This window comes from Bos taurus, chromosome 7, assembly GCF_002263795.3.
Source record: "Bos taurus isolate L1 Dominette 01449 registration number 42190680 breed Hereford chromosome 7, ARS-UCD2.0, whole genome shotgun sequence".
Lineage (NCBI taxonomy): Eukaryota > Metazoa > Chordata > Mammalia > Artiodactyla > Bovidae > Bos > Bos taurus.
Window position 1 is genome coordinate 95,267,936 of NC_037334.1, and position 24,757 is coordinate 95,292,692.

A 24,757-nucleotide genomic window follows, 5' to 3' on the forward strand; every position below is an offset into this window, starting at 1 on the left:
CACTTTCCTCTGCTGTATCCACTCTCTTCTGGAGGCTCACCCTGTTTGGTGATGACTCTGAATCTCTTCAGGATTCCTCAACTTGGCATCTCTCCAAAAATCACAACTTATCACTGCCTAGGATATTTGTGTTAGAAACTCTCAGAGACAGTAAAATTGGCAAACACTAAACTACCCCTGGAGAAGGCAATGGCACCCCACTCCAGTACTCTTGCCTGGAAAATCCCATGGATGGAGGAGCCTGGTGGGCTACAGTCCGTGGGGTTGCTAAGAGTCGGACATGACTGAGCAACTTCACTTTCACTGTTCACTTTCATGCATTGGAGAAGGAAATGGCAACCCACTCCAGTGTTCTTGCCTTGAAAACCCCAGGGATGGGGGAGCCTGGTGAGCTGCCATCCATGGGGTCGCACAAAGTCGGACATGACTGAAACGACTTAGCAGCAAACTACCCCTAGGGCTTCCCTGGTGGCTCAGTGGTAAAGAATCTGCCTGCCAAACTCTCCAGGAGACGCTGATTGGGTCCCTGGGTTGGGAAAATCCCCTGGAGGAGAAAATGGCAACCCATTCCAGTATTCTTGCCTGGGAAATCCCATGGACATAAGAGCCTGGTGGGCTACAGTCTGCAGGGTTGCAAAAGAGTTGGACAGGACTGAGTGACTCAACTACAACAAACTACTGCTGCCCCTCACCAAACTGGCACCTCTTTCCTACTGTCTGGTCAGGGTGCTTCTTTTTGGTTCTCCAGACTCACAACCGTAAATTTAACTTAAGAGTCTCTTCTTCTCCTCTCACCATATTCAGTTAGGCAGTCACATACTACTAGAATCCCAGAATTCCGAATCCGGAGATAATCCAGTTGCTGCCCACCTGAAAGTGAAAGTGAAGTCGCTCAGTCGTGTCCAATTCTTTGCGACCCCATAGACTGTAGCCCACCAGGCTCCTCTGTCCATGGGATTCTCCAGGCAAGAATACTGGAGTGGGTTGCCATTTCCTTCTCCAGGGGATCGTCCCGACCCAGGGATCGAACCCAGGTCTCCCGCATTGCAGGCAGACACTTTAACCTCTGAGCTACCAGGGCTGCCCACCTACCTCCCGCTATATAACCACAATGGGCCATGTGTCCCATTAATAACTGAGCTGGGACCGTAATCTAGGACTTAATCTTCCTGTTTTGCCATACTATTTCTTCCTGCTCCACACAAATCTGCTATGGCAGATCCAGAAGTTTGGGGGCTTGCTCCTTTATCCACAGAGTTCACTTTTTAGTTGGAGAACATTTGAAAATAATTAAATATTAGGTTAAGTACTGCTGGGAGGTGCAGTAAGGATTCTCAAAAAGGAGAAAAGTACAGGTTAGAAGAGATACTAGAAAAGGGAAAAAGGCTCATGGAAAAGATGGATCTTTTTTTTTTTTTTTTTTTAGCAATTCTGAAAAGAAACTCCAAGGAAAAGGAGTGCCCTAAGCAAAAAGCAAGGAGACAGGAATGGGTGATGTGTGGATGGAGGGCAGATCTCTGGATGTGTGCAGCTTCCTTTCACATGTGAAACAGGACATAAAGGACGAGAATTGGACCTGGTGATCCCTGGCTAATCTCTTCTTGACCTCCAAATGTGTCTTCAGTTTTAACTTCTATCCACTACTGCATAAATAGGACAGTAATTTAAGTTTCCGACCTCAGAATTTCATAGGTTTATCACTCTGTGAACTAGTCCTGCCTTAACCCCCTCCGTTACTCCTTTAGGGGTGGCTTTTAAGTCTTGCTTTTGACAGGATAAATGATTGGAGGCTCTTCTGATTTTTGGAATAAGAAAGTGAGTTCCTAAAAGAAATTGCTTCAGGGAAGCAGCTCTTTCAGTCATATGTAAGAAAGATAGACAGAGATGAATCTGGGCTAGGGAAAAGGATTAGATATAGGCTCCAGGGAATGTTTCATTTAGGAACACTCTGGTGATAAAGGCTTAAATTAGTATGACTTCATTTGGAGCAAACAGGAGATGGTGGAATAAGCAGACATTCCCAAGAAAAAATAAAATATGCTGAAGATCTGAATATCACACACACACACACACATGAAACAAAGGTGGCTCAGGGCTCTCAATCATCATTTGGGGCCAACATGCCCCAGAGGAGGAAATGACAACCCACTCCAGTATTCTTGCCTGAAGAATCCCACAGACAGAGGAGCCTGGAAGGCAGCAGTTCATGGGGTGGCAAAGAGTCAGACATGACTGAATGACTGAGCATACGTACACACACATGCCCCAGACACCCTCAAATTAAGCTCAGTTTCTACTTTGAAAGTTCCTAGCCTGCTTCCAGGCCCCTATTCAGTTCAGTTCAGTCGCTCAATTGTGTCTGACTTTTTGAGACCCCATGAATCGCAGCACGCCAGGCCTCTCAGTCCATCACCGACTCCCGGGGTTCACTCAGACTCACGTCCATCGAGTCACTGATGCCATCTCATCCTCTGTCATCCCCTTCTCCTCCTGCCCCCAATCCCTCCCAGCATCAGAGTCTTTTCCAATGAGTCAACCCTTCACATGAGGTGGCCAAAGTACTGGAGTTTCAGCTTTAGCATCATTCCTTCCAAAGAAATCCCAGGGCTGATCTCCTTAAGAATGGACTGGCTGGATCTCCTTGCAGTCCAAGGGACTCTCAAGAGTCTTCTCCAACACCACAGTTCAAAAGCATGAACTCTTCGGCGCTCAGCTTTCTTCACAGTCCAACTCTCACATCCATACATGACCACTGGAAAAATCATAGCCTTGACCAGACGGACTTTTGTTTGCAAAGTAATGTCTCTGCTTTTGAATATGCTGTCTAGGTTGGTCATAACTTTTCTTCCAAGGAGTAAGCGTCTTTTAATTTCTTGGCTGCAGTCACCATCTGCAGTGATTTTGGAGCCCCAAAAAATAAAGTCTGACACTGTTTCCACTGTTACCAAGCACCTAAACAAAGGCCTTCCTCCCTTCCTTCAGTTCAGTTCAGTCGCTCAGTCATGTCTGACTCTTTGCGACCCCATGGACTGCACCACGCCAGGCCTCCCTGTCCTTCACTAACTCCTGGAGTTTACTCAAACTCATGTCCATTGAGTCGGTGATGCCATCCAACCATCTCATCCTCTGTCATCCCCTTCTCCTCCTGCCTTCAATCTTTCCCAGCATCAGGGTCTTTTCAAATGAGTCAGTTCTTCTAATCAGGTGGCCAAAGTATTAGTTTCAGCTTTAGCATCAGTCCTTCCAATGAACATTCAGGATTGATTTCCTTTAGGATGGACTGGTTGGATCTCCTTGCAGTCCAAGGGACCCTCAAGAGTCTTCTCCAACACCACAGTTCAAAAGCATCAATTCTTCCCTTCCTTCAATTCCTTCCAAATGCTCCTCATTCAAACAGCTAGCAGAAGCTCTCTCAGATACCATTTTGCAGTGGTTCTATCAAAGCAAAACAACTCCTCACATAGAAAGCAGGAGCTCCAACTATAGGACCAACCAGTCTCATCTTTTACTTACCAACTGTGGCTCAGCACTGTTAACCTTTTTCAGTCTGTTTTGTAAACGCTTTCCTCTCTATTTCTACTTCCTACCTGTTCCTTCAACCTGGCATAACTTCCCTAACACTATTTTGCCAATCCACACTAATCACTTAACATTCAAGTTTAAGATTAATTTCCTCAGCTAGGCCTTCCTTTGGATGAATCAGGAATCAAAGACTCAGGAAAGAGACTGGGTATAAAGCAACAAGGAGTGGCGAGTACTTGGGGGATGAATGCCCAACTGAGAAAGGACTCACATTTTAAAACATTACACATTTCCTCACCAAACAAGATACGAATGCCACCATTTTGCTCATGCTGAACTGTGCCCACTTTAACTACCATTAGCTATTGTTTTTCCAGATGCTTGTGTCTATGGTACCACTACATTAGGGTGTGTTTTTGCATAAGTTGTCTTACTCCTGGTTGTTATGTTACAGAAGAGTCTAACACAAGTTTAACTTACAAGTACTTATATACATCACGCTAAAAAATGTATTATAAAATCATGTTGGCTATGGTCTCTTTATATATGCGGTATCCAACTATACACATTATATACTTCACTATTTGGAGTTGTATAGAAAAAACAGTACCACTATGCTGTACATCAACTTTGGAACGTTCAAGAGTAATTTTGACATTATCCAACTTTTTGCCTCACGACTTGCATTTAGAAGCTTACCTCCTGATATGCTTAGAGTTCTAGCTGTATTACTTGATTCCTCAACAAAAATGATAACTTGTTCTTGTTTAGACAGTTTTGTAATGTACAGAGCATTTTTATACCCATAGCCTCACGGGAGGCCTTCTAAAACCAGCTGTGGGTGGGAGGAAGACATCATCACCTCCTATTTCAGAGGGAGATAAATGAGTCTCCGACAGGCAGAGTTCATTGGTTGAGATCACCCAGCTAGTGGTTAGCAGAGCTGGACCTCAAATCCTGCTTTCCGAATCTCAAATACAGAACCCTTTCCTTCTCTTGCCTCTGTAATAGGTTATCTCCCTGTGTTGAACATGTAAAAGCACTTAAATGCTCATTCAGTTCTTCTGGTGCTTTGTTTCCAAGGAAAATGAATTTCATAAAATCATTGCAATTTTCAAGGTTTAGTTTCTGACTAAATAAAAACTTAAAAAAAAAAAGTTGTTTCTTTTTTTTCCCCCCTGTAAGGACCATGTATATATAGTAAAGGAACATATATAAATATTGTGTTAACATTTTTTATTAAAAAAATAAAACCCTCATCCATGGAGTAGTTGTGGGTGTTTATCTAAACACAACAAACTGGGATTACTGTTACTGATAAACTACTTTAAGATATCTAACAAGCTAGAAGAGAAAAATATATGAGACCCTTAAATCCATTATCAATTTTAATCCCAATTTTAGACAAGATGTTAGGTACTATAGTTCTTGAATTTTTTATTTTTTTTAAAGCAACAAGAGAGACAGCTAGAATGCTATACCACTTTTTATGCATCTGACTACTGTGTTAATAGGAAAGGGACCAGGAATAAGTTCTAAAAGTCAATACCATTATATGTCTCAAGTTCCTTTTTCATCTAAATCTTTTTAGCCTAATTTTAACTGCACAAACATAACCTCAACTCATTGTATATTTTAAAATGCAATGCAGTTTTAAAAGATAAAGTAATTACAGGTGGCCAAATATGATATGGCATGTTTTACAGTAATGTTTAACTTACTAAGTACATTTCCATTACAAATGGAATTTCAGCAGGACTTCAACTTTTGATTTTTAGCTTTAATTAAATATTTGCAGAGGTAGCTCTTTTGAAAATCAAGTAACTCTAGGGTTTAACTGAATAGTAGTTGAGTTGTAAATAAGATAGTGATCTGGTCTCTTCGTCCAGCCAAGAAACACAATGCAGACTGGTACCGACTGGGTACCAGTCTGCGCAGGTAACTCCTGGGGTAACAAAAACCCCCTTTTGATAAATGCTTCAACAACCTGATAAAGGTGATGCTTTACAGTCAAAGGGCTTCCCCTGTGGCTCAGCTGGTAAAGAATCCACCTGCATGCGGGAGTCCTGGGTTTGATCTCTGGGTTGGGAAGATACCCTGGAGAAGGAAAAGGCTACCCACTCCAGTATTCTGGCCTGGAGAATTCCACAGACTATACAGTCCATTGGGTTGCAAGGAGTTGGACACCATTGAGCGTCTTTCACTTTCACCTTACAGTCAGAAGATTCTGTTCAACTCTTATTTGGTTCACTGCTTTGAGAGTTCCTTGAATTAACCCTCTTATTTATGTCTCAGGGAATGTAGGGCATTCTTACACTTAGAATAAAAGTGCAGACAATACTAAAATCCTCAAAAGTTTAGTTATATTCTTGAAAACTGCCATTATAATAAGCCAACTACTGCAACAAAAACTGCTCTATGACCAAAGAAATCTATGTCCACTTATTCCCAGGGACTATTCCTCGCAATATATCAGGACTGTAAAAGTAATATGTAATTTACTAAGTAATTTTACTATGCAATCTTAATTGTGATTGCAGCCATGAAATTAAAAGACGCTTACTCCTTGGAAGGAAAGTTATGACCAACCTAGACAGCATACTCAAAAGCAGAGATATTACTTGCCAACAAAGGTCCGTCTAGTCAAGGCTATGGTTTTTCCTGTGGTCATGTATGGATGTGAGAGTTGGACTGTTAAGAAAGTTGAGCGCCGAAGAATTGATGCTTTTGAGCTGTGGTGTTGGAGAAGACTTTTGAGAGTCCCTTGGACTGCAAGGAGATCCAACCAGTCCATCCTAAAGGAGACCAGTCCTGGGTGTTCATTGGAAGGACTGATGCTAAGGCTGAAACTCCAATACTTTGGCCACCTCATGCGAAGAGTGGACTCATTGGAAAAGACTCTGATGCTGGGAGGGATTTGGGGCAGGAGGAGAAGGGGACGACAGAGGATGAGATGGCTGGATGGCATCACTGACTCAATGGACTGAGTCTGAGTGAACTCCAGGAGTTAGTGATGGACAGAGAGCCTGGCGTGCTGCGATTCATGGGGTTGCAAAGAGTCGGACATGACTGAGCGACTGAACTGAACTGAATTTTAATTTCTTCTTTAAAATTTTAATTTATTTTTGGCTGTGCTGGGTCTTCGTTGTCACACGCAGGTTGTGGTGAGTGGGGGCTCTTCTCTAGTTGCAGTGTGAGGCCCTAGTTCCTCTGGACCTGTAGGATCTTCCCAGACCAGGGATTGAACCCATGTCCCCTGTTATTGACAGGTGGATCTTAATCACTGGACCACCAGGCCAGTCCCAGTAATTTAAGTTTCTGATAGGATTCTTTTAGGAGAGGAGAGAAGGGGCAAGGCTCTGGTTTCTTTGGGGATTAAATAAAAAGAGAGTAGGGAATCCCTGGTGGCTCAGCGGTAAAGAATCCACCTGAGATGCAGGAGACATGGGTTTGATCCCTGGATCCGGAAGATCCCCTGGAGAAGAAAATGGCAACCTATTCCAGTATTTTTGCCTGGGAAATCCCAGGGACAGAGGAGCCAGGTGGGCTACAGTCCATGGGGTCACAAGAGTCAAGACCAACTTAGTGACTAAACCACCACCACAAGAAAAGAGTTATCCTATAAAAATTGTTATAAACATCTCTTGATTATTTACATATTGCTCATCCCTCAGGAAAAATTAAATCTATGGTTACTTTTACTTTATCAACCACTATTGGTTTTGTCAACATACAACCAGAAGAAATAGACTTCTGGCCTAGAAAAGAGTGATTTCTCTAAGAAACACATTACAGAGGTCTAACTCTAAGGTTAGAGATATATTTGAAATACCTTCAGTTTCCCTTTTGCATCCATCATAGAGCTTTGACTCAAGTTACTTCTTGAATTATTTAAAATTAACCAATAGGTATTTATTAAATACTTCGCTTTTTATCTGAGTACCTAAGCTGCATTATAAGTCATGATAGAGACAGTGCAAAAAGAAAAAATTCCCAAGTCAAATATAATTTTGGAACTTTGTCAAAACCAGAAAACTTTTTATAAATGGTCATGTACCAGGTGACTGCTTTAAGTGAGATTGTTTTAGGAAATGATTATAGCTACCTAGTTACTATTTATTGAGTGCTTAAAATGTGTCAGGCCAGTGTAATCATTTTTACTATCACCTCTGGGAGTTCTCAGAATACCCTTATTGGGTAGATACTATTATTTGCACTTCTCAATAAAATCCTGTGAAATCACATAAGGTTGCACAACTTTAAAAAGTGACTTGGAGCTCAAACTCTGGCCTGGGTCACTTTAAGAACTGTGCTCTTGCCCACCACTCTAGATAAGTTAGGTCCTCCTTAACAACAGTTATATAAAATGTGAAATATCTGAAAGTTAGAGAATTAAGAACTGATAGGAATAAATAGCTTTTGGGGGGATCACTGTTTTGGTTTTGCACTGCAGTTTAAGGAAAATATCATGTGGCAGCTGAATTTGTTTTTACTTACGCAAGTAAATAGTAAAAAGTATTTATGACTTATCCTGGGATATGATTTAAGATACATCTTTCTTTCTTTCCTAAAGAGGTACTATACTATTTTAAGAACTTGTGGTTATAACCCTTTAAGAAGTCATTTAATTCTGCTCTTCAAAATGTCACCTGATAGAATAACCAAAGACTATCCAATAATTATATCTTTAACCACGGTAATGTAAGAGAAAACAATCTAGGCAGGGAAAGAAGAGGAAGGAAAAAAAAAAGATGGAGCTAAAGCTCCATCTAAAAAAAAATCCCTGGAGAGGAAAATGGCAACCCACTCCAGTCTTCTTGCCTGGAAAATTCTATGGACAGAGGAGGCTGGTAGGCTGCAGTACATGGGGTTGCAAAGAGTCAGACACGACTGAGTGACTAAACAAAAGCAGAATATAGCACAGGAAATCAGACAGTTAATCCTGAAATCAAATATACTCAGCTCTTGTCAAAGGTGGTAATATGGTTAGAATGATAGTATGAATGTGAAATTTCAGGGTAAACCAAAGCTATCTTTTACTAAACGCCCCCACCACCACCCTGCACCCAAAGAAAAAGAGAGAATCAAAGTTTCACAAAATCTGGTATTTTGCTTTGTCAGTCAATCCAACTTTACACACAGGAGAAACTCGTTCTCTGCAGTTTTAGAAGAACCATATTAAAGTGCGTATGGAATAAAGAATAATGTTTTTCTAGCCATTACAGCATAGAGAAGAATGAGATATAAAGGAGCGAATCAAAAGGGCAGTGAGAAGTAAAAAAAAATATGATCTATTTAACACAATCCTTGTTTTTAGAGAGTTTCTGGAAAACTGTAGCTATCTGATGTAGACCAAAGTGAAAAAAAAAGTCTAAAACGATAGTATTTCATCCAACTATTTAAAGGAACACGGAAGGCAAAATCCAAACTGTACCACGGCCTGAAAGTCAGTTACTGTGAACCAGACCATATAACAATATTCGAAGCATAGTTACTGTGAACCAGACCTTACAACAATATTCGAAGCATAACATCCCATCTTTTTTTCAAAGAGAGAACTTAATGTAGACTTTATAACGGTGTAAATAAACTTACACATCGAATCTGACTATAAATACAAATGAAGATTTGTTCCTTGTGATCCTGATCTCTAGTAAGGTATAAGGAGAAGCAGTAAAATAAGCTTGGATTGGAAGATGGGTATTATTTTTAAAATACTAAAAATTTATAAAATGAAGCATCTAGAACAAAGGAAGCTATTAGAAACCTTGAAACTTGGAGAGGACATGATCACACTTAAGTGTTTTAAAAAGGTCACTCTGGATGGTGAATGGACTCCTGAAGGAAGAGTGGAAGCTTGGAGGCCAGCTGGAAGTCCATGGGACTGGTCCTCAAGAGAGATGAGGTTTGCTGGGTGTGGAGTGGTGGTGATGGATGAAGTTAGATTTCATACATTCGAAGAATGACAGAACTTACTGTAAGGATCAATTAAGTCAAGAAAAGAGGAGATAAATCAAGGTAAACCAGTCAATTACTAGGCAACTGGGAACAAGTGCTGCCATGTACTGAAATGGGGAACACTCACGAAGAGGTAGGTCTGAGGAGTGAAATCAAGAACAGTGTTTGGGACTGTTCCGTTTGAGATAACCTCTTACCTTTGATAAAGAGATGAGATGTTGAAAATTGGTGCCTGGAAACAGGACGATTGGAGCTGGAGATAAACATTTGGAGGTCATTAACATACAGATGACATTTAAATCCTCAGGACTAGATGAGCTCCCCTAGGGAAGTGAATAGAGAGGAAGGAACTGGGATCTCCAACTTCCACAGGCCAGTCAAGCAGAGGATCATCAGCAGAGGAGACTGAGAATGGGCAGGGCAGTGGGAGGAAAACCAGGAAAGTGTTTCTAACAGAAAGAGTAATCAATGGGATGGCGCGATACTGAGGTAAGACAGGAACTGAGAGATTTGACACTGGATTTGACAACAAAGGACCTAGTCAGGCGCAATCTCAGGGATGTGATGGACACAACCCAATTGGAGTGGGCTGGGCAGGGGACAGGAGATTAAAAAGCCCACACTACTTCTCAGATGCATTCACAGCTAATCCTTCTCTCTTTAAGTGTCCCCTTGCACACAGACTTTATTGCACTTATTCATTTAATTTTAATGTCTGCTTGTGACTACTAAGACATGAGTACTTTCTTAAGGCAGGGACCATCACTGACTTATCCAGTGCCTAGTTCTATGCCTGCACATGTCAGAGATAAACATTGGCTAAATGAATATTTGATAGTTCTAGAAATAATTCCTACTCCTACCTTAGTCTTTTATTAAAAACATGTTTCAACTGAGTTTTAACCACATGGATGTGTTTTCTGGTTATCTAAGGCATCACAGTTTCAACAATGAAAACCAAAAGCCATGATACTAAATAAATGTCTTTTTAAAAAATATGCTAACACTTAAGTTTACAGGTAAGCACATTTAGATCCTAAAGTATCTCAGAGAATCTTATTAGAAAGTTCAAGCTTAGTTCCTTCCTTGTACCAGCTCACTGTTCATGAGAAAAGTCTTCTAGCCAAGGTTATCTCGATGGACCACAAACCAAGTGATCATAACTAGTCTATAGAGACAATGTATATGTATAACAAAAGCTTCATGTACTCATGATTATTTTTTGGTTTGTTTTTCACAAACTGTCAAACAAACAAAGAGAATCAAAACACTGAAACAGAAATGAAAGTAATCTGGAAGTGAAAACACTGACCCTTTCAAGGCCTTTAGGAATCATTTAAAAATGATGCTTGAAATGTAAATCCAGGAACATTATAGACAGTAACTTAATGTTTCAATAATTACTTGCAACAGAAACCATGGAAGGTCTGATCTTCATGTAAAAATCAAATTCAATTTTCATATTATCTGTACTCTATGACAGTCTTAAGTGAAATTTATAGAGAAAGTTATTGAATAAAGGGAGCCTACAAAAATACAAACAAAATTTTAAAATACCTGTTCAAAACCAAAATTTCTTCTACCTAATAATTTCAACTTCCCCCAAAACATCACCAATCCCCAAAATTTCCACCCAAATGGAAACGTTTGAAACATGTAAATAGTATGGCATTGTTCTAATCTAGACTTAGACCCAAATATACCACTCAGATATAGAACAGCTAATCAAACCTAAGTCTCCTCATCACCAAACAAAGGACTGAGTGAAGAATATGGTACTTTCTCTCCCCCACCCTATACTATCCTCCCAACTGCTTCCAATTTCTCTCTCTACTAAGGGTATCCTCCTAGTGCTGATGGCTAGAAATTTCAATTCAACCCTGTTCTTATAAAACCTGGTGTTACATTCCATAGGTTCTATTCATCTATAGTATCTTGTCTCCCACTGTATTCCTAGTTCACATTCTACATTCTCTGATCCTGACCATGTACTTCTTCCTAACTTGTCTACTTCCTTCCGGATGCATCTTACATTCATTATGTGCACAGAGTCCAGAATAATCCTAAAGCATTAGCTCAATCACCTCAACTTTTTAATCAGTGTCTCCCCAGTTTTGACAGAATAAACTCTAATCTGCTCCAGTCTCCCTTTCCTCTCTTTAATCCAATTATATTTTCTCCCGAACTCGAAGATAAGAGGAACAGGGTCTTCTTGCAATTCTAAACCTGATTTAGCTTTTCTACTTTTGCCTTTCCTTGCCTGTGCCACTCCTTCTCATGAAGATGTGATTCCCCTATCTAGTCTCTGCCTGTTAAAACCCTATAAGATCCAAAGCTGTTGTTTAGACCAATAACATGTAGGAACCCCAACAAGAAAGAAACTTATGTTATCTAACAACCTAGTTATTAAACTAGTAGCCAAATGCTCTGACTATTGAGTTCCAATCAAGGTGCTAATTTAATTCATGAATCTTTAAGGAGCATATGCGTGTGTGTCGTGTCCAACTCTGTGCGACCCTATGGACTGTAGCCCACCAGGCTCCTCTGTCCATGGGATTCTCCAGGCAACAATACTGGAGTGGATTGCCATGCCCTCCTCCAGGGGATCTTCCTGACCCAGGGATGGAACGCGCATCTATTATGTCTCCTGCATTGGCAGTCGGGTTCTTTACCACTAGCACCACCAGGGAAGCCCTTAAGGGGCATACAGTCTAATTAATAAGATTCCCTCTTCTTATATCCTATATTAAACTGCTAGCTGTGAAATTCCAGGTTTGGCCTTTGCAGGCCAAGTATTAGTGGAGGCCCTTAAACCAGTTTTTCCTAAAGATTTAACATGGCTATCAAGAGCCATAATGCCACAACCAAAATTGTAGAGGTAGATAAAATGAACGGAGGGGAAGGGAGAGAGGTAAAGAAAAGAAAGCAATTTTCATGGTAAATCTGACCTGATTCATGCCATGTTTTTCCAGCTTAAATGTGGCTGTATAGACAGTCATTAATTTACTGTATCCTGCTCCAGGCCTGCCTTTCTAGATTTCTGTATTAAGTCATGGGAGATGTCCTATGGAGCTGAGGTATGCAGACAAGTCAAATGTGCTGCGGTCATACACATGCTGTCTTCTCTAAAACTCTACTCATCTTACACAAAGAAATGCCCATTTCATCACATTTTAGGGACATCTTTTTAAATACTCCAAATACATTTGACCCAAATTGGCAAACACTTGGGTTGAACACTGATGCTAGGCTCCTGATGCTCTCTGTAGTCACTGCAAATTGTTAAAAATGACCCAGCACAGCTTCCATAGTTTTTTGTTTTAAAAAAAAAAAAAAAAAACAAGTGCAAATAGAAAGGTTCGATCTGGTGTTGTCCTTGATAAGCTTTCCTGTAAATCATTCCAAGGATTTTACACCCCTTTCTTTTTAAATTCTCTTCCTGAACACGGTCCAATCCTTCACATATGTTCTTTCTTTCTCCTCTCAATTCTGGTGCCAAGGTTCCCTGCCTATCCCTTCAGGCAATCTGGCCACTGCTTTTCACTAGGAGGAGCACCCTTTTGCACTGAACACCTGATCATCTGAATACACTTTTCACTTATTGCAAAATGGGGCACAGATTTGACTTTACTTGATATAAAGCTTTTTCAGATCAAGTTCAGCCTCAAGATGGGTTTAAGTTAAAGTCAGTAAATTAATCTATTTAAATTAAAACTGGCTATATGAAAAAACTGCAACAGAAGGAATCTGCTAAGGCAACCTCATTGTTTCACTTAGTAAGCACGTCAGCAGCAGTGGCAGCTGTGCTGGCAGGTCTGGATGCTTGAGTGGTGCCCTTAAGAACAGGTCCTTCTGTATTTATAACAGCAGATTATTGAACACACACATACACATTCAAAATTGTTTGAGGGCAGGCACAAAAAAGGAAGAGACAGGAAAAAGTAAGGCATGTCTTTTTGTGCCTTAAACCACGATGACTCAAACGCTGATACCTTTACTTGGTAAAAAGAAAGGAGAGGAGAGGATATTTCCTACCCCATTACCTGTGGGATGAGTGATTTCATAAGATCATGGAACACATTAAAGGGAGCTATGATGAAGGACAGTAACTTCAGAGGTTTAAAGAAGACTTTATGCTTTGACTAGAAATAACAGAATCTGGTAATATTGAACAAGACTGAATTCCTCACACAAAATTAAATGTAAGTGTATTTGCACACATTTTCAGAACACTGTCATTTTCCTAGAAGACACTCATACAAGGAGGAAAATTTATTTAAAGCCAATAACTGGAGTTGACAAAAGAATGCGTTAACAGAACCCTTAAAGCATCTTCTTTCTCATGCTCAGGCATAGAGAATGAATGTCTCTTGCCTTGAGATGCATCTATGCAAGACTTTTACGTAATAGTTGGACAAACATGATAGTATTATTTGAGCCACCACCTTTGAAACTTTAAGTAAACATTAAAAAAAAAAAATCAACAGGCTCAGCAATGGCAGATTCTGAAAACAATATTTTGATAAGGTTTTTGTTACTGCAAAATGACTTACTCAAATGTCAAAATAAAGCCAGCTACACATTACTGAAGGAATTGGCTAAGGTAAGTTTTAGAATTTTGAGATTTGATTTAAAACACTTTTAGGATATATCTGGGAGACATATGTAATTATAGTAACATATAAAATGTATTTAAATGTATAGGGATTTAAAGTAAAATTAAATCATTTAAAATGTATAGGGATTATATAGACCATAAATTCAGACATGAATTTAGAATGACTATAAAGTTGTAATATGTGATTTTATTTAGTAACTTTATCTTCATTCAAAATAAACTATGGGGGAAAAAAGTAGCTTTGCAATATATACTAAATATCTATATCAGTATTCTGAATTCATTCTGCAAACCATGAAAATAACTTTCTAATTAATATATTTTTGTATATAATCAACTGGAAACTGTTTCTGTATTCAAACTGAGTGAAAAACAACTTTTAGGAAATATTTACTCCAGCTATAACTCCCATTCCTGAACTCACAATGTCTCTATCCCCCCACCTCAATCTCTGTTTAAAAGGTTCCCAAATAGCATTCTTCATTTCTTCTCTAAAAATAGAAAACTTGAGTAATGAAGGTCAATTAGGTTTGTTTGTCTTGAAACAGTGAGGAATTGTTTCCAATTAAAGATTCTGTTTCCATGGACTCTAATAATTTCGGATACTTGCCTAATTACATCTAGAGAACTTCTGTATTTAGCCTAAGTCATAGTTTCCTAAAATTCCTAAATGTACCTCCCTGAAGTCTTGGGTCAAGTACGTTAATTTAGGAAAATCCAATACAAAATAATCTGGATAAAAATAACTCTGATGCTTAATTTAGGAAATTAACCTCTTGAAGTTTCTGGGTCTTAGAAAGTCATCACAAGTGGAGGAATAACAGTCATAACCTTGCATAGGCCAACACTTGGGAGGCCACTTGTCAAGCATCAAGCATCTTCCTATCAAGTACAGGAATGGTAAAGTTTCATATGAGAGGTTAAAGCTATCCTGCCCCTCCTCCCCAGGAGAAAACAGAATTCCAAATGCAGCTACAATTTAAAGTTAGGAGCCCTACTTTGATAAGGGTGGAAAGTGTAACAGACCAAGTATGTATCGTTCTCCTGGAGGATAAAAGCTGGGCCATCTGCCCACTGCTGGCAACTTTACTGTGATGGGGGAGCCCCCATCCTGCCTGAGTCAGGAGGAGAGGCCCTGAGGATACCTCTGTGGGAAGTTTGGCTGAACACACCATTTTTCAGCTGTCAGAAGCTCCCAGTCTCACCCCGATTCCTGCTTTTCCAAGTCCCTTAAAGTGTTTCTGTGGCTAAAGTGACAGTCAATCCTGGGGACGGAACTGGTTAAGTCAGAAACAAGGCTGGGAACAATTGCAACCGTCAAATCACGTATTTCTTCCTCCTCTCCCTGCATACTACCACTTTTACTACCAGCCTTCCGGAAGAAAAGGCACCCAAGGACTACACTCAGAAAGGGAGAGGGGCTTGGAAAAGTCTTCTGAGGTTCCCTTCTCGGCCTCTGTAGACTGACCAGGCCTCTTAATTTGCATACACAGAGATGGAAACAGACAGTAATGATACTAATAGGCAATAGCAGTCAGGAGTAAGGAAAGCCGTTGACTTGAGTACCTTTGCCTATAAAGTGAAAATAAATAATCAAGAACTAAGCAGTGGGATGGAAGAATTTTTGATCTATTTCTTAAGACAATGGCATATAAATGTGGGGGCTTTTAGGCTCAAAGCATTCTAAACTTTAATCCCAAGCACCAAGCGCTAAGGTGTAGGAGGCAGAAACCAAGGGAGGAAAACAAATAGCATTCTCTTCTTGGGCCCCAGCAGCCATGCAGGTCAGGGAGCACTGGGGGCTCCTCTGTCACCTCACTCTCCCTGGGGAGCACCCCTTCCCTGTGCGGCCTCCTCACCTACCTCTTTCTTCCCTCTGATCCGGCGTCTGTCAATCTTACTGTAATCAGCTGTACAGTTTGTCAGTTGTCCCCCAAGATGGCTGGCTGAATTACTGCCCCCAGAGATGCCTCTCCCAACCCCTGTGTGTCAGTCTTTATCTGCTCCCTGGGTCTGTTTCTGACTGCAGGTTGGCCTCCCCTGGCTGACTCCTTGCTCTCTGGTTTCTGAGCGGTTTTTCCTCTTTACATACCCTGACCTACCTTCTTCCCTCTGTCATTGCTTCCACGCCCTCCCCTAGGAACAGAGACCAGCTTATCTCTCCATCTTGCAGGGCTGAGTTTCTCTCCACTGTCTGCCCCTGTCCCTCTGCCTGCCTATCTGGCTTCCAAAACACAGGGCCCGGCACTCCATGCTGGTGCTGCTCTCTCCCCTGCAGATGCACCTGTCTGGGAGTAGCTACTGACACAAGCAGTTTTTCTGTCTTTATTTCCTCACCTTCCTACTGCTGAGTGTACACTGACTTCCCAGTCATACTTGAGACCTTTTTCCCCCCTGAGATTTCACAGGTGTGTGCAAGGCTTCTCCTTGTGCATGCCTTCCTCCCTCCACTCCTGGATCTGCGGGGTTTTCACCTGTACAGTCTCTGGTGGGTAACACATACGCCCTGGAATGTACATCCATGCGTCCACTCTGTGAGTGCCATCTGCGGGCATGTCCCTGAGTCTCTGCTGCTGTTTACAGGGAAGGTGAGTTCAGGCACTTCTCAAGCTGTGCACAGCCGCGTGCCTCCCGCTGTGTGCATCCTTAGGTATGGGGGCCTCTCTGAAGGTTAAGTTACAGCTCCTAGGTTCACACTTCTGCCGTTTTTGCCTACTGCTCTGGGCCTTCCTTCGAAGCATTTAAAGTGCCTGGCACTAGTGGGAGCTCAACAGATGTTAATTCCTTTCTCCACTTTTATCTGAACAACTGTGTGTGTCCGGGTGTCCTCCTGGCCTCTGCGCCTGCTTTATGAGATCAGTTAATCGGTGCATGTCTCCTTGGCATGGGCTCGGCTCTTTGTCGGGATGCCCTGCGGGTTCTCTCCTCCACGGATGTCTCTCTTCTCGAAGCGACTGTTAACCGGTCTCTCAGATGATCTATGCCTTCCCTTTCGCGATGCGTCCACTCTGCCTCCCTCACCCACACACGGTACTGCATGGCCATAAACGGCGTCCCCAGACACTCCGCTTGCTGCGTCCCTTCGCAGTGCCTTCCGCCCTCTCTCTCACTTTTTTTTTCCCCTAAAACCTGCAAACGCGTTCCTTGGTGTGTCCTCTCCAATCGCTGAGTCTGTGAGCCTTCGCTATGCTCGAGTTCTGTGTGTCTGTGTCCACGCTCTCTCCGGAAGGCGGAGCGGGGTGCGACACCCGAGTCTGCCCAGAATGCAGTGTAACCATCTCCCCTCCAAGCCCTGCACCCCGACACCCCGATCCCGGTCTCTCTCTAGGTCAGTGAGTCCGCCCCAGCCGCGAGCGACGCGTCTTTGGGGGATGAGGAGCCACAGAGAATCCTTCTCTCTAGGGGACCGAGGTCCTCGCTCCCGGGTGAGCGCTGGGTGTGTGTGTGTGTGACTCCCCGGTTCTCTGGGAACCCGAAGCGCCCGTGTGCCCGAGTCCCTCGAAGTGTAAGGTGTGCCCCCCTCCGCCCGCGTACGCGGAGCGCCCCTGTCAGCCTCTGCGAGTACACGGTGGGCACCCACCTCACCCACCCCTCCACGCCCCGTACGCGACCGCCCGTGTGTCCCCAAGTCCCTGCGGGTAACTGTGTGTCCCACCTTCACACGCGGAGCGCCAGGGTCCCGGTCTCTCCGCGGCTCTACGGTTGGGACCCTCCGCCCCCCCAAAGCGGACGGCTAGTGCCAGCCGGTCCTCTCGGTTCGGTATCTGGACGCTGCCCTCCCCCCATCCACCCCCAAACGTCGTGGGGGCAGAGAAGCCATTTCACTCGTCTCTTCCCTGGTTGCCTCTCTCCCTCAGCGGGACCGAAAAGGCTAGAAAAGCCCCGCGGGCGCCGTCGGAAAGTCCCCGCAGCGCAGGGGCTGCAGCGGCCTCGGCCCCGCCGCCAGGGGCCGCCCGCCCGCTCGCCTGCCCGGGCCACACGCCCCGGCGCCCGGCCGGCCCCGGACGGCGGCAGCCGTCAGCCACCCTCGCCCGGCCCTGCCCGGCCCCGCCGCGGCGCGCGCGGACGGCAGCCGAAGCGAGTCACCGCTCCGCCGGCCCCGAGCCAGGTGCAGCCGGGTCGGACAGGGGGCGGCGCTGCGGGGCGGCCGGGGACGCCCTCTCCCCCCTGCCCGAGCCCCGGGCCGGCTCAGCCGCCCGGCCTCACCTTGTGGCTCTGGTAGGTCTCGAGCGCGCGGATCGCCGTCTCGGTGAGCTTCACATGCAGTACGGTGATATGGTCCTGTCCCAGACGCCCGCACGACAGCCCGTAGCGCTGCTCCTCCCGCAGACCCGCCGCCGCCGCCCCCCCCGCCGCCATCTTAAACTCCCCGGGGTGCCGCCGCCGACGCCGCTCGGGCTCCAGCCTCCACTGCGGCCGCGGCTGCTCGGGCGTCTGCAGCCGCCGCCACAGCTACGGCCATCCCGCTGCTGACGTACTGTCATATACTGCGCGCAGGCCAGACCTCCGGCGGCCACCGCCGCCGCCCGCCCCGCCCTCCGGCCTCGCGCCCCGCCCCGGGCTCGTCTCATTGGCCCCCGGGGCTCCTCAGGACCGCCCTTATTGGCCACCTCCCACTCTCATGGGGGCGGGGCCCAAAGTCGCTGGAGTTTTGCTCCCGGGACGGGACGTCCGAGAGATGAGAGGCTTACGTCGAGGTGACGCGCCAACTTAATCACACCTGACGTCACGCCTGGTCGGCTTGCCTCACTGGCCGCTGTTGGCCAGGCTGGTTTGGGGGTGTGTGGGGAGGAATCTCCTGCTAATTTAGGTTGCCCAGGTTGCCTGGTCTGATTCCCTGGAGGCCGAGCCCCGCCCCTTGGGGGCTACTTGGAGCTGGGAGTGCAGGGCGAGAGACTCTCTTCCTGCGCTGGTGGTCCATGGAGAGGGAAATTCCCTACCCCAAATTGGTGGTCAAGTAAGGACTTCGTTCCCGACGGCTGCTTTAGCCTTGGAGTAGGGTGTGCCTGTGAGGGAAGATCGCAGTCACTTGTGGAGAGTCGCTCCTCAGAACTCATCGCTTTGATGAGCGGCTGGAACTGGGGAGGAGGATGCTCTTCTTCGCCATCATTTCGCCCGAAATTTGAAATTAGCGAGTTGGCCCCCGGCTTTGAAGAATTCTACTAGATTGTGTGAAGCCTCTTAACGAACGTGAACCGGTGCCTGACGCTTTGGTGCGGTGGGCACAGCAGAAAACGGAAATTGAAGGGTTTTCCCACGCCGTGCCCAGTTGCCATCCCGGAAAAATGTATTCCGTTCCTTTGGAGTTCTCAAAAGTAGGAGCCGGGTTATGTATAAATTATGCATGCAAGTGTGGGACTTGGGGCGGCACTTAAGGGTTTTTCTTTTGAAGGGCAGTAGGAGAGTTTAAGTGGCCTTTACTTATATTAAGAGACACAGCGACATCATGCCCCGGTTTCGTCTGGGTTCTGTCCGTTTCATGTGACAGGGAGGTGTTTGAGCTGTTGCTGTTAAGTGGAGGAGACCGGCGTGTGAGGGGGTGAGGAGGCTGGGCGCACTTTCCGTTCCTCGCGACGCTCCGTGTGTGGGCGTGGCTAAAGGAAGACGCCTAATCCCGAGCGCTCTTCAGCGCGGCGTGTGGATCGACTGGACAGGCTTCCGGTCAGACGATGAGTTAACCGGGGATCAGCGACACCAGATATTAAAAAAGCAAACTATTCAAAGGCATGAAACTACTGCAAGGTCGTTTGGTTTTTTTTTTTTTTATCACAAAATTTTTTTTGAGACGCTTTTTTGTTTCCCTCAGATTATAAAACAAATGTATAGGCATTTAATCAGTGTTTCCCATATTTTTAAATTGTATAGTGCCATTATTTTTTTCCGGACAGGTCCAAGTGGGAGTTTTCCATGATTCACCTCCCGCTTTTAATCAATCCTCTACCATTCATGTACACTACCTCTTGATTCAGACCCTTGAGCCTTAACAGATGACAGAACAGATTACAGATTCGTTCTGTAAACAAATTACTGAACGAATCCTCCTTCCATAGAATATGGGTTAAGTGGAAACGCCTGTATTAAGTGTTGTTACACCACAGGAAAGCATTTTTGAAATGGACTTAATTTCAATCCACTAGATTCTGCTAGCTGTTAAAACATGATTAACACTTGTTAATCTAGTTTACTAGAGTGTTTAATTATCTTAAATTCATTAAATAAGTCAGGCAATCACAAAATAATTTAAAAAGTAATTTTATTCTTGAATTATTCTTTTTTTCTGTTGGCTTTACTTTAATAGGGAAGGACTGACCACATATCCAAAGCTTTAATTATTTGGGGGTGGGGGGTGGGGGAGACTGACCAGAACAAGTAAAACCTGTATACCATTCCTTTTTTGGTGAAGGTGGGTAAATCCCCGCCCACATGGCATCTTAACTTGGCCTCCTCTTACTCAGAACTTCTGATGACATCCACAGGGTGGGGAAGGAGCTAGGGTGGTTTTCACTATAGTTTTTAAATGTCTGACCTGCAGGCACTTAAAAGAAATTGATTTTTTTTTTCCTTAGTTGTGATAAGAAAAAGTTTTTCATGTTGTATTTTAGTGAGTAACCTAATCTTTCAGCCAGTACTACAGTATATTATTGTAGTGAGTTAACGTTTGTATTTTCTCCCTTTGGAGCATTTCAACTATGGAAGGAAGCAATGACCATGTGTTAATACAAAGTAATAGGGTAATCTAGTTGTGTGTTTTCTTCACTGCAAAGTACACATTATGCCTGCCTGAATTAATTGGGCAAGTTGTGATGCTAATAAGTGTAACTCATTCTCAGGGGGCTGATGAAAGTTGCTCTTTGGGAAGTTTGCCATTTTATAATTATTTTCAGTTTTTAGTTATTATTCAGTTTCATTAACAATTATTGAATGCTAAATAAATGTAAAATGCTGTGGAAGATTTAAAAATTAAACACCATAGTCTCTTATTTAAAGCGATTTTCTGTTTGAATATGGGGAAGGAACCAACAAACTCAAAGCAAGGAGATTAGAGAATTAGTAAGTGCTAAATTTGGGTGGTAGAGTTTATGAGCTTAAAGCTTCAAAGAAAGAGTCTGGAGAAGTTTTGTGGAGGTGTAGACCTTGAACATTTTTTGAGGTTTTAGTAGATTCTAGATAAGTAGAGCTGGTAAAGATGGGGAGGGGCCAGCTAAAAGTGATCTTAATAATGATTTTAGCTAAACACAATCATTTTATGAATGAGGAGGCTGAGACACCTTTAATTTAAAAGCAAGCTGCCTAATCTATTACAGCTAGGAGAGGCAGAGTCTGCATCAACTCTAGTCACTATTTACACTGAGGTAGCTATTGTTTAGACTTAATAACTGAGAAGAAATCTCTTATAATTCAGTGCAGAAAAAAGGCTAAAAGGAAGTAAGCTGGTTCAGGACCTGCTTCTCTCTCATGTCTAGTGTGCAGTGCAGACAGGTTGTATGAACATCAAGGCCATCACTGACCTTCAAGTGCTGGGTCACCACTCTTTCTGAGTTGCCGTGTATTTAATGACAGTTTCTCACTTCTCCTTTGAAACTGAGGTCACCAATTCAGGTGCCTTCAGGGACCATTAGGTACCCAAATAAGCCAGACAGTATGCCATAGGTACTGAAGGTGCTGGACTGAGGTGACTTATGGGGGATTAAAAGGCTCAGTGACTTTGTGGTCCAGCTGTTTGCTGCTAGGGGCCTGCAGGGGCCCAGCGTTGTCTGATGTTGTAATTTTTCAAGAAAAGCTGTAAATCAAACATTTTTACATGAGCTTTCTAAGTTTATTTATTGGCACCTAACTGAAAATCTCAATAAACATTTTGTGGACATTAAAGAAGTCTCTTGGCCTGAGTTAGGTCACAACTTTCTAGTTTTCAATCTCTGCTGTAATGCTTTTCAGTGTGGAAGGCTTTTCTGTCTTATATTGATACATGTCTTAGTACTTCTGTGAGTTATTTCTTAAAGCCACTTATAGAATAGTTCCTACTAATGTGTTAATCCAATTTTAAGACAGTAGGAGCAATTCTATAAGTGGCTTTAAGAAATGGAAACAGTGACAGACTATTTTCTTGGGCTCCTAAATCACTGCAGATAGTGATTGCAGCCATGAAATTAAGATGCTTGCTCCTTAGAAGAAAAGCTGTGACTAGCCTAAATAGCATATTAAAAAGCAGAGACATTGCTGACAAAGGTCGTCTAATCAAAGCTATGGTTTTTCCAGTAGTCCAGTATGGTTTTGAGAGTTGGACCATAAAGAAGGCTGAGGGCTGAAAAATTGATGCTTCTGAGCTGTGATGTTGGAGAAGACTCTTGAGAGTCCCTTGGATGCAAGATCAAACCAGTCAATCTTAAAGGAAATCAATCCTGAATATTCATTGGAAGGACTGATGCTGAAACTGAAGCTTCAATACTTTGGTCACCTGATGCAAAGAGCCAGCTCATTAGAAACCCTGATGTTGGGAAAAATTGAAGGCAGGGGGAGAAGGGGATGACAGAGGATTAGATGGTTGGATGACATCACCAACTCAATGGACACGAGTTTGAGCAAGCTCCAGGAGTTGGTGAAGGACAGGGAAGCCTGGCGTGCTGCAGTTCATGGGGTTGAAAAGAGTTGGACACGACTGAGTGACTGAACAACAACAACATCTTAATACAAGGCAGTAATTTCTGTTACGAAAAGAGAACACAGAACTTTAGAGTTATAGCTGAGCTCTGAAAGAATATCCAGGTGGGAATTCTTTCCCCTTGGAATTCTCTGTTCCTTATGCCTCTTTCCCTCCCATTGTGTTTGATCCCACAACATTGCACTGCTCTTCCTTCAAGACTTTACCCAGTCCTGTGCAAAAATCTCCTGCTTTCCTTGGACACAACCGAAGTAGTAGTTTTATGGTTTTACAGGAACTTCACCAAATGTTTGTAGAGAATAAGGCTGCAGGACCTACAGGAGGCACATAAATATTTGTTGCCTAAACATAGATTTTAAGCTGAATAGATGTTTGGTCGTGTGTGATTATTTTTTACTCCATTCCATTCAAGTGTACCTGGAGAAGGAAATGGCAACCCACGCCAGTACTGTTGCCTGGAGAATTCCATGGACAGACGCTATAGCACAGGGGGTCGCAAAGAGTCAGACATGACTGAGCGACTAACACTATTCAAGTATAAGAAATATCACAAGGCATTATTTATCATCATCATCATTATTATAAGCTAAATCTGGCTCTGAGCAAACCGCCCCCCCCCACCCCACCCCCCGCCGATCTCACCGTGTGATAGAACAATAAATCTACAGGTCTTTCAATGGTCCCAGAGTATATGGGGAGGGCTCTTTGGTCTCTGTCCATTGATGCCGGTATAATCCATTAGAAGCTCAAGAATTTCCCTTTAGGATGAATTTGAGTTCGGGTACAGTCGGGATGGGAGAAACCTGGGGACACAAATTAAAACTGGGTTTACATGGCAAGCGTACTGGTTTTACTTTAGATTGTGTGTTTATATGGCTGTTTGTATTGAGGGTAGCATTGATGGGAAGCTGTCCCAGATCTGGGGCTTCCCTGGCGGTTAAGCAGTAAAGAATCCACCTGCTAATGCAGGAGACTTGGGATCCATACCTGGGTCAGAAAGAACCCTGGAGAAGGAAATGGCAATTCACTTCAGTATTCTTGCGTGGAAAATTCCACAGACAGAGGAGCCTGGCAGGCTACAGTCCACGGGGTCGCAAAAGACTCGCCAGGACTTAGGGACTAAACAACAAAATAAATCCCAGTTCTCGACTACTCTCAGTACAGTCTCTTAGTCTCCAAGATTCTTTACTCCCCTCTGGTTCTTTTCAAAAATTGTAATCTGGGAGTAAGAAAAGTATACCCCTCTCCCCAACCCCTTCCAACCTTCTTCCCTTCACTTAAGATACTTTCTTCCTCTCAGTGGTGCTGCATAGAAGGTGAGGTGGGTGGGTGCTCTCTTTCATTCTCTCAGGTACAAGGGAAACAGTACTCTAGCTTCCTAAGATAGGGATACCAGTCCTCATGGACACCTTTCTGGGCTTCTCTCCCTCTTTGTCCCTTGCCATTCTTCACTTGAAGAGCGGTCTCTAGGAAGTTGTATGTACTTTGAAAGTAAAATGGTTTAATTCTCTTGCACACAAAGAAGACCTTTTCCTTTTTTGACTGAAAGAAATGTCCTGTCCACAGAATTGCACAATATAGTGACCAAAATTTCCCTTTCTCCCACATGATAGTTGGTTCTGTGGCTTTTCAGCATAGTGCAAAGTGCCCTGAAAGGTGTCAGATGAGCTTGAGAATGAGAAAGGTGGTAAAGATTGACCTCACAACTCTGTTTCCTTGTTATTTTGTACTGAAAAGGAACACATGCATTTCTGAAGAAACAGGAAGACTAGAGAGGGCAAAATGCCAGTTCAGCTTTTCACTTTAAAACATGGTAATAGCGGACCAAATGCCATCAACGTCAAGAACAGTATTGATGGTTAATAATAGCTGAATTCCTGATGTGACTTTGCATTTTAAAAACAGTTAAGTTCTGTTATCTCTTTGAGTTTTCTCTCTGTACTCTTTGAGGTAGTCATTGTTTTACATTCTTTTTACCTTTAAGTGATACACAGAGAGGC

The 24,757-nt window shown here is 43.4% G+C and overlaps 1 protein-coding gene and 1 long non-coding RNA gene across 3 annotated transcripts in view; one reads left to right on the forward strand and one right to left on the reverse strand.

The window, feature by feature from the left end:
- The window catches only part of ELL2 (elongation factor for RNA polymerase II 2), a 73,798-nt gene extending 55,226 nt beyond the window's left edge, over positions 1-18,572 (reverse strand). Inside the window, exon 1 of one of the 2 annotated variants that reach the window (XM_059888472.1) lies at positions 9,678-17,686. In XM_059888472.1, the coding sequence (XP_059744455.1) occupies positions 9,678-9,764 (87 nt within the window). In that variant the 5' untranslated portion in view covers positions 9,765-17,686. Of the gene's footprint in view, positions 1-9,677; positions 17,687-18,304 lie in introns of those variants that run through there. The other variant, NM_001191146.2, reaches the window with a different exon arrangement.
- A 98-nt stretch (positions 18,573-18,670) lies between these two features.
- The window catches only part of LOC107132664 (uncharacterized), a 400,010-nt gene continuing 393,923 nt past the window's right edge, over positions 18,671-24,757 (forward strand). The window contains exon 1 of the long non-coding RNA XR_009495406.1: positions 18,671-19,413. This is a non-coding gene — a long non-coding RNA (uncharacterized lncRNA). The remainder of the gene's footprint in view (positions 19,414-24,757) is intronic.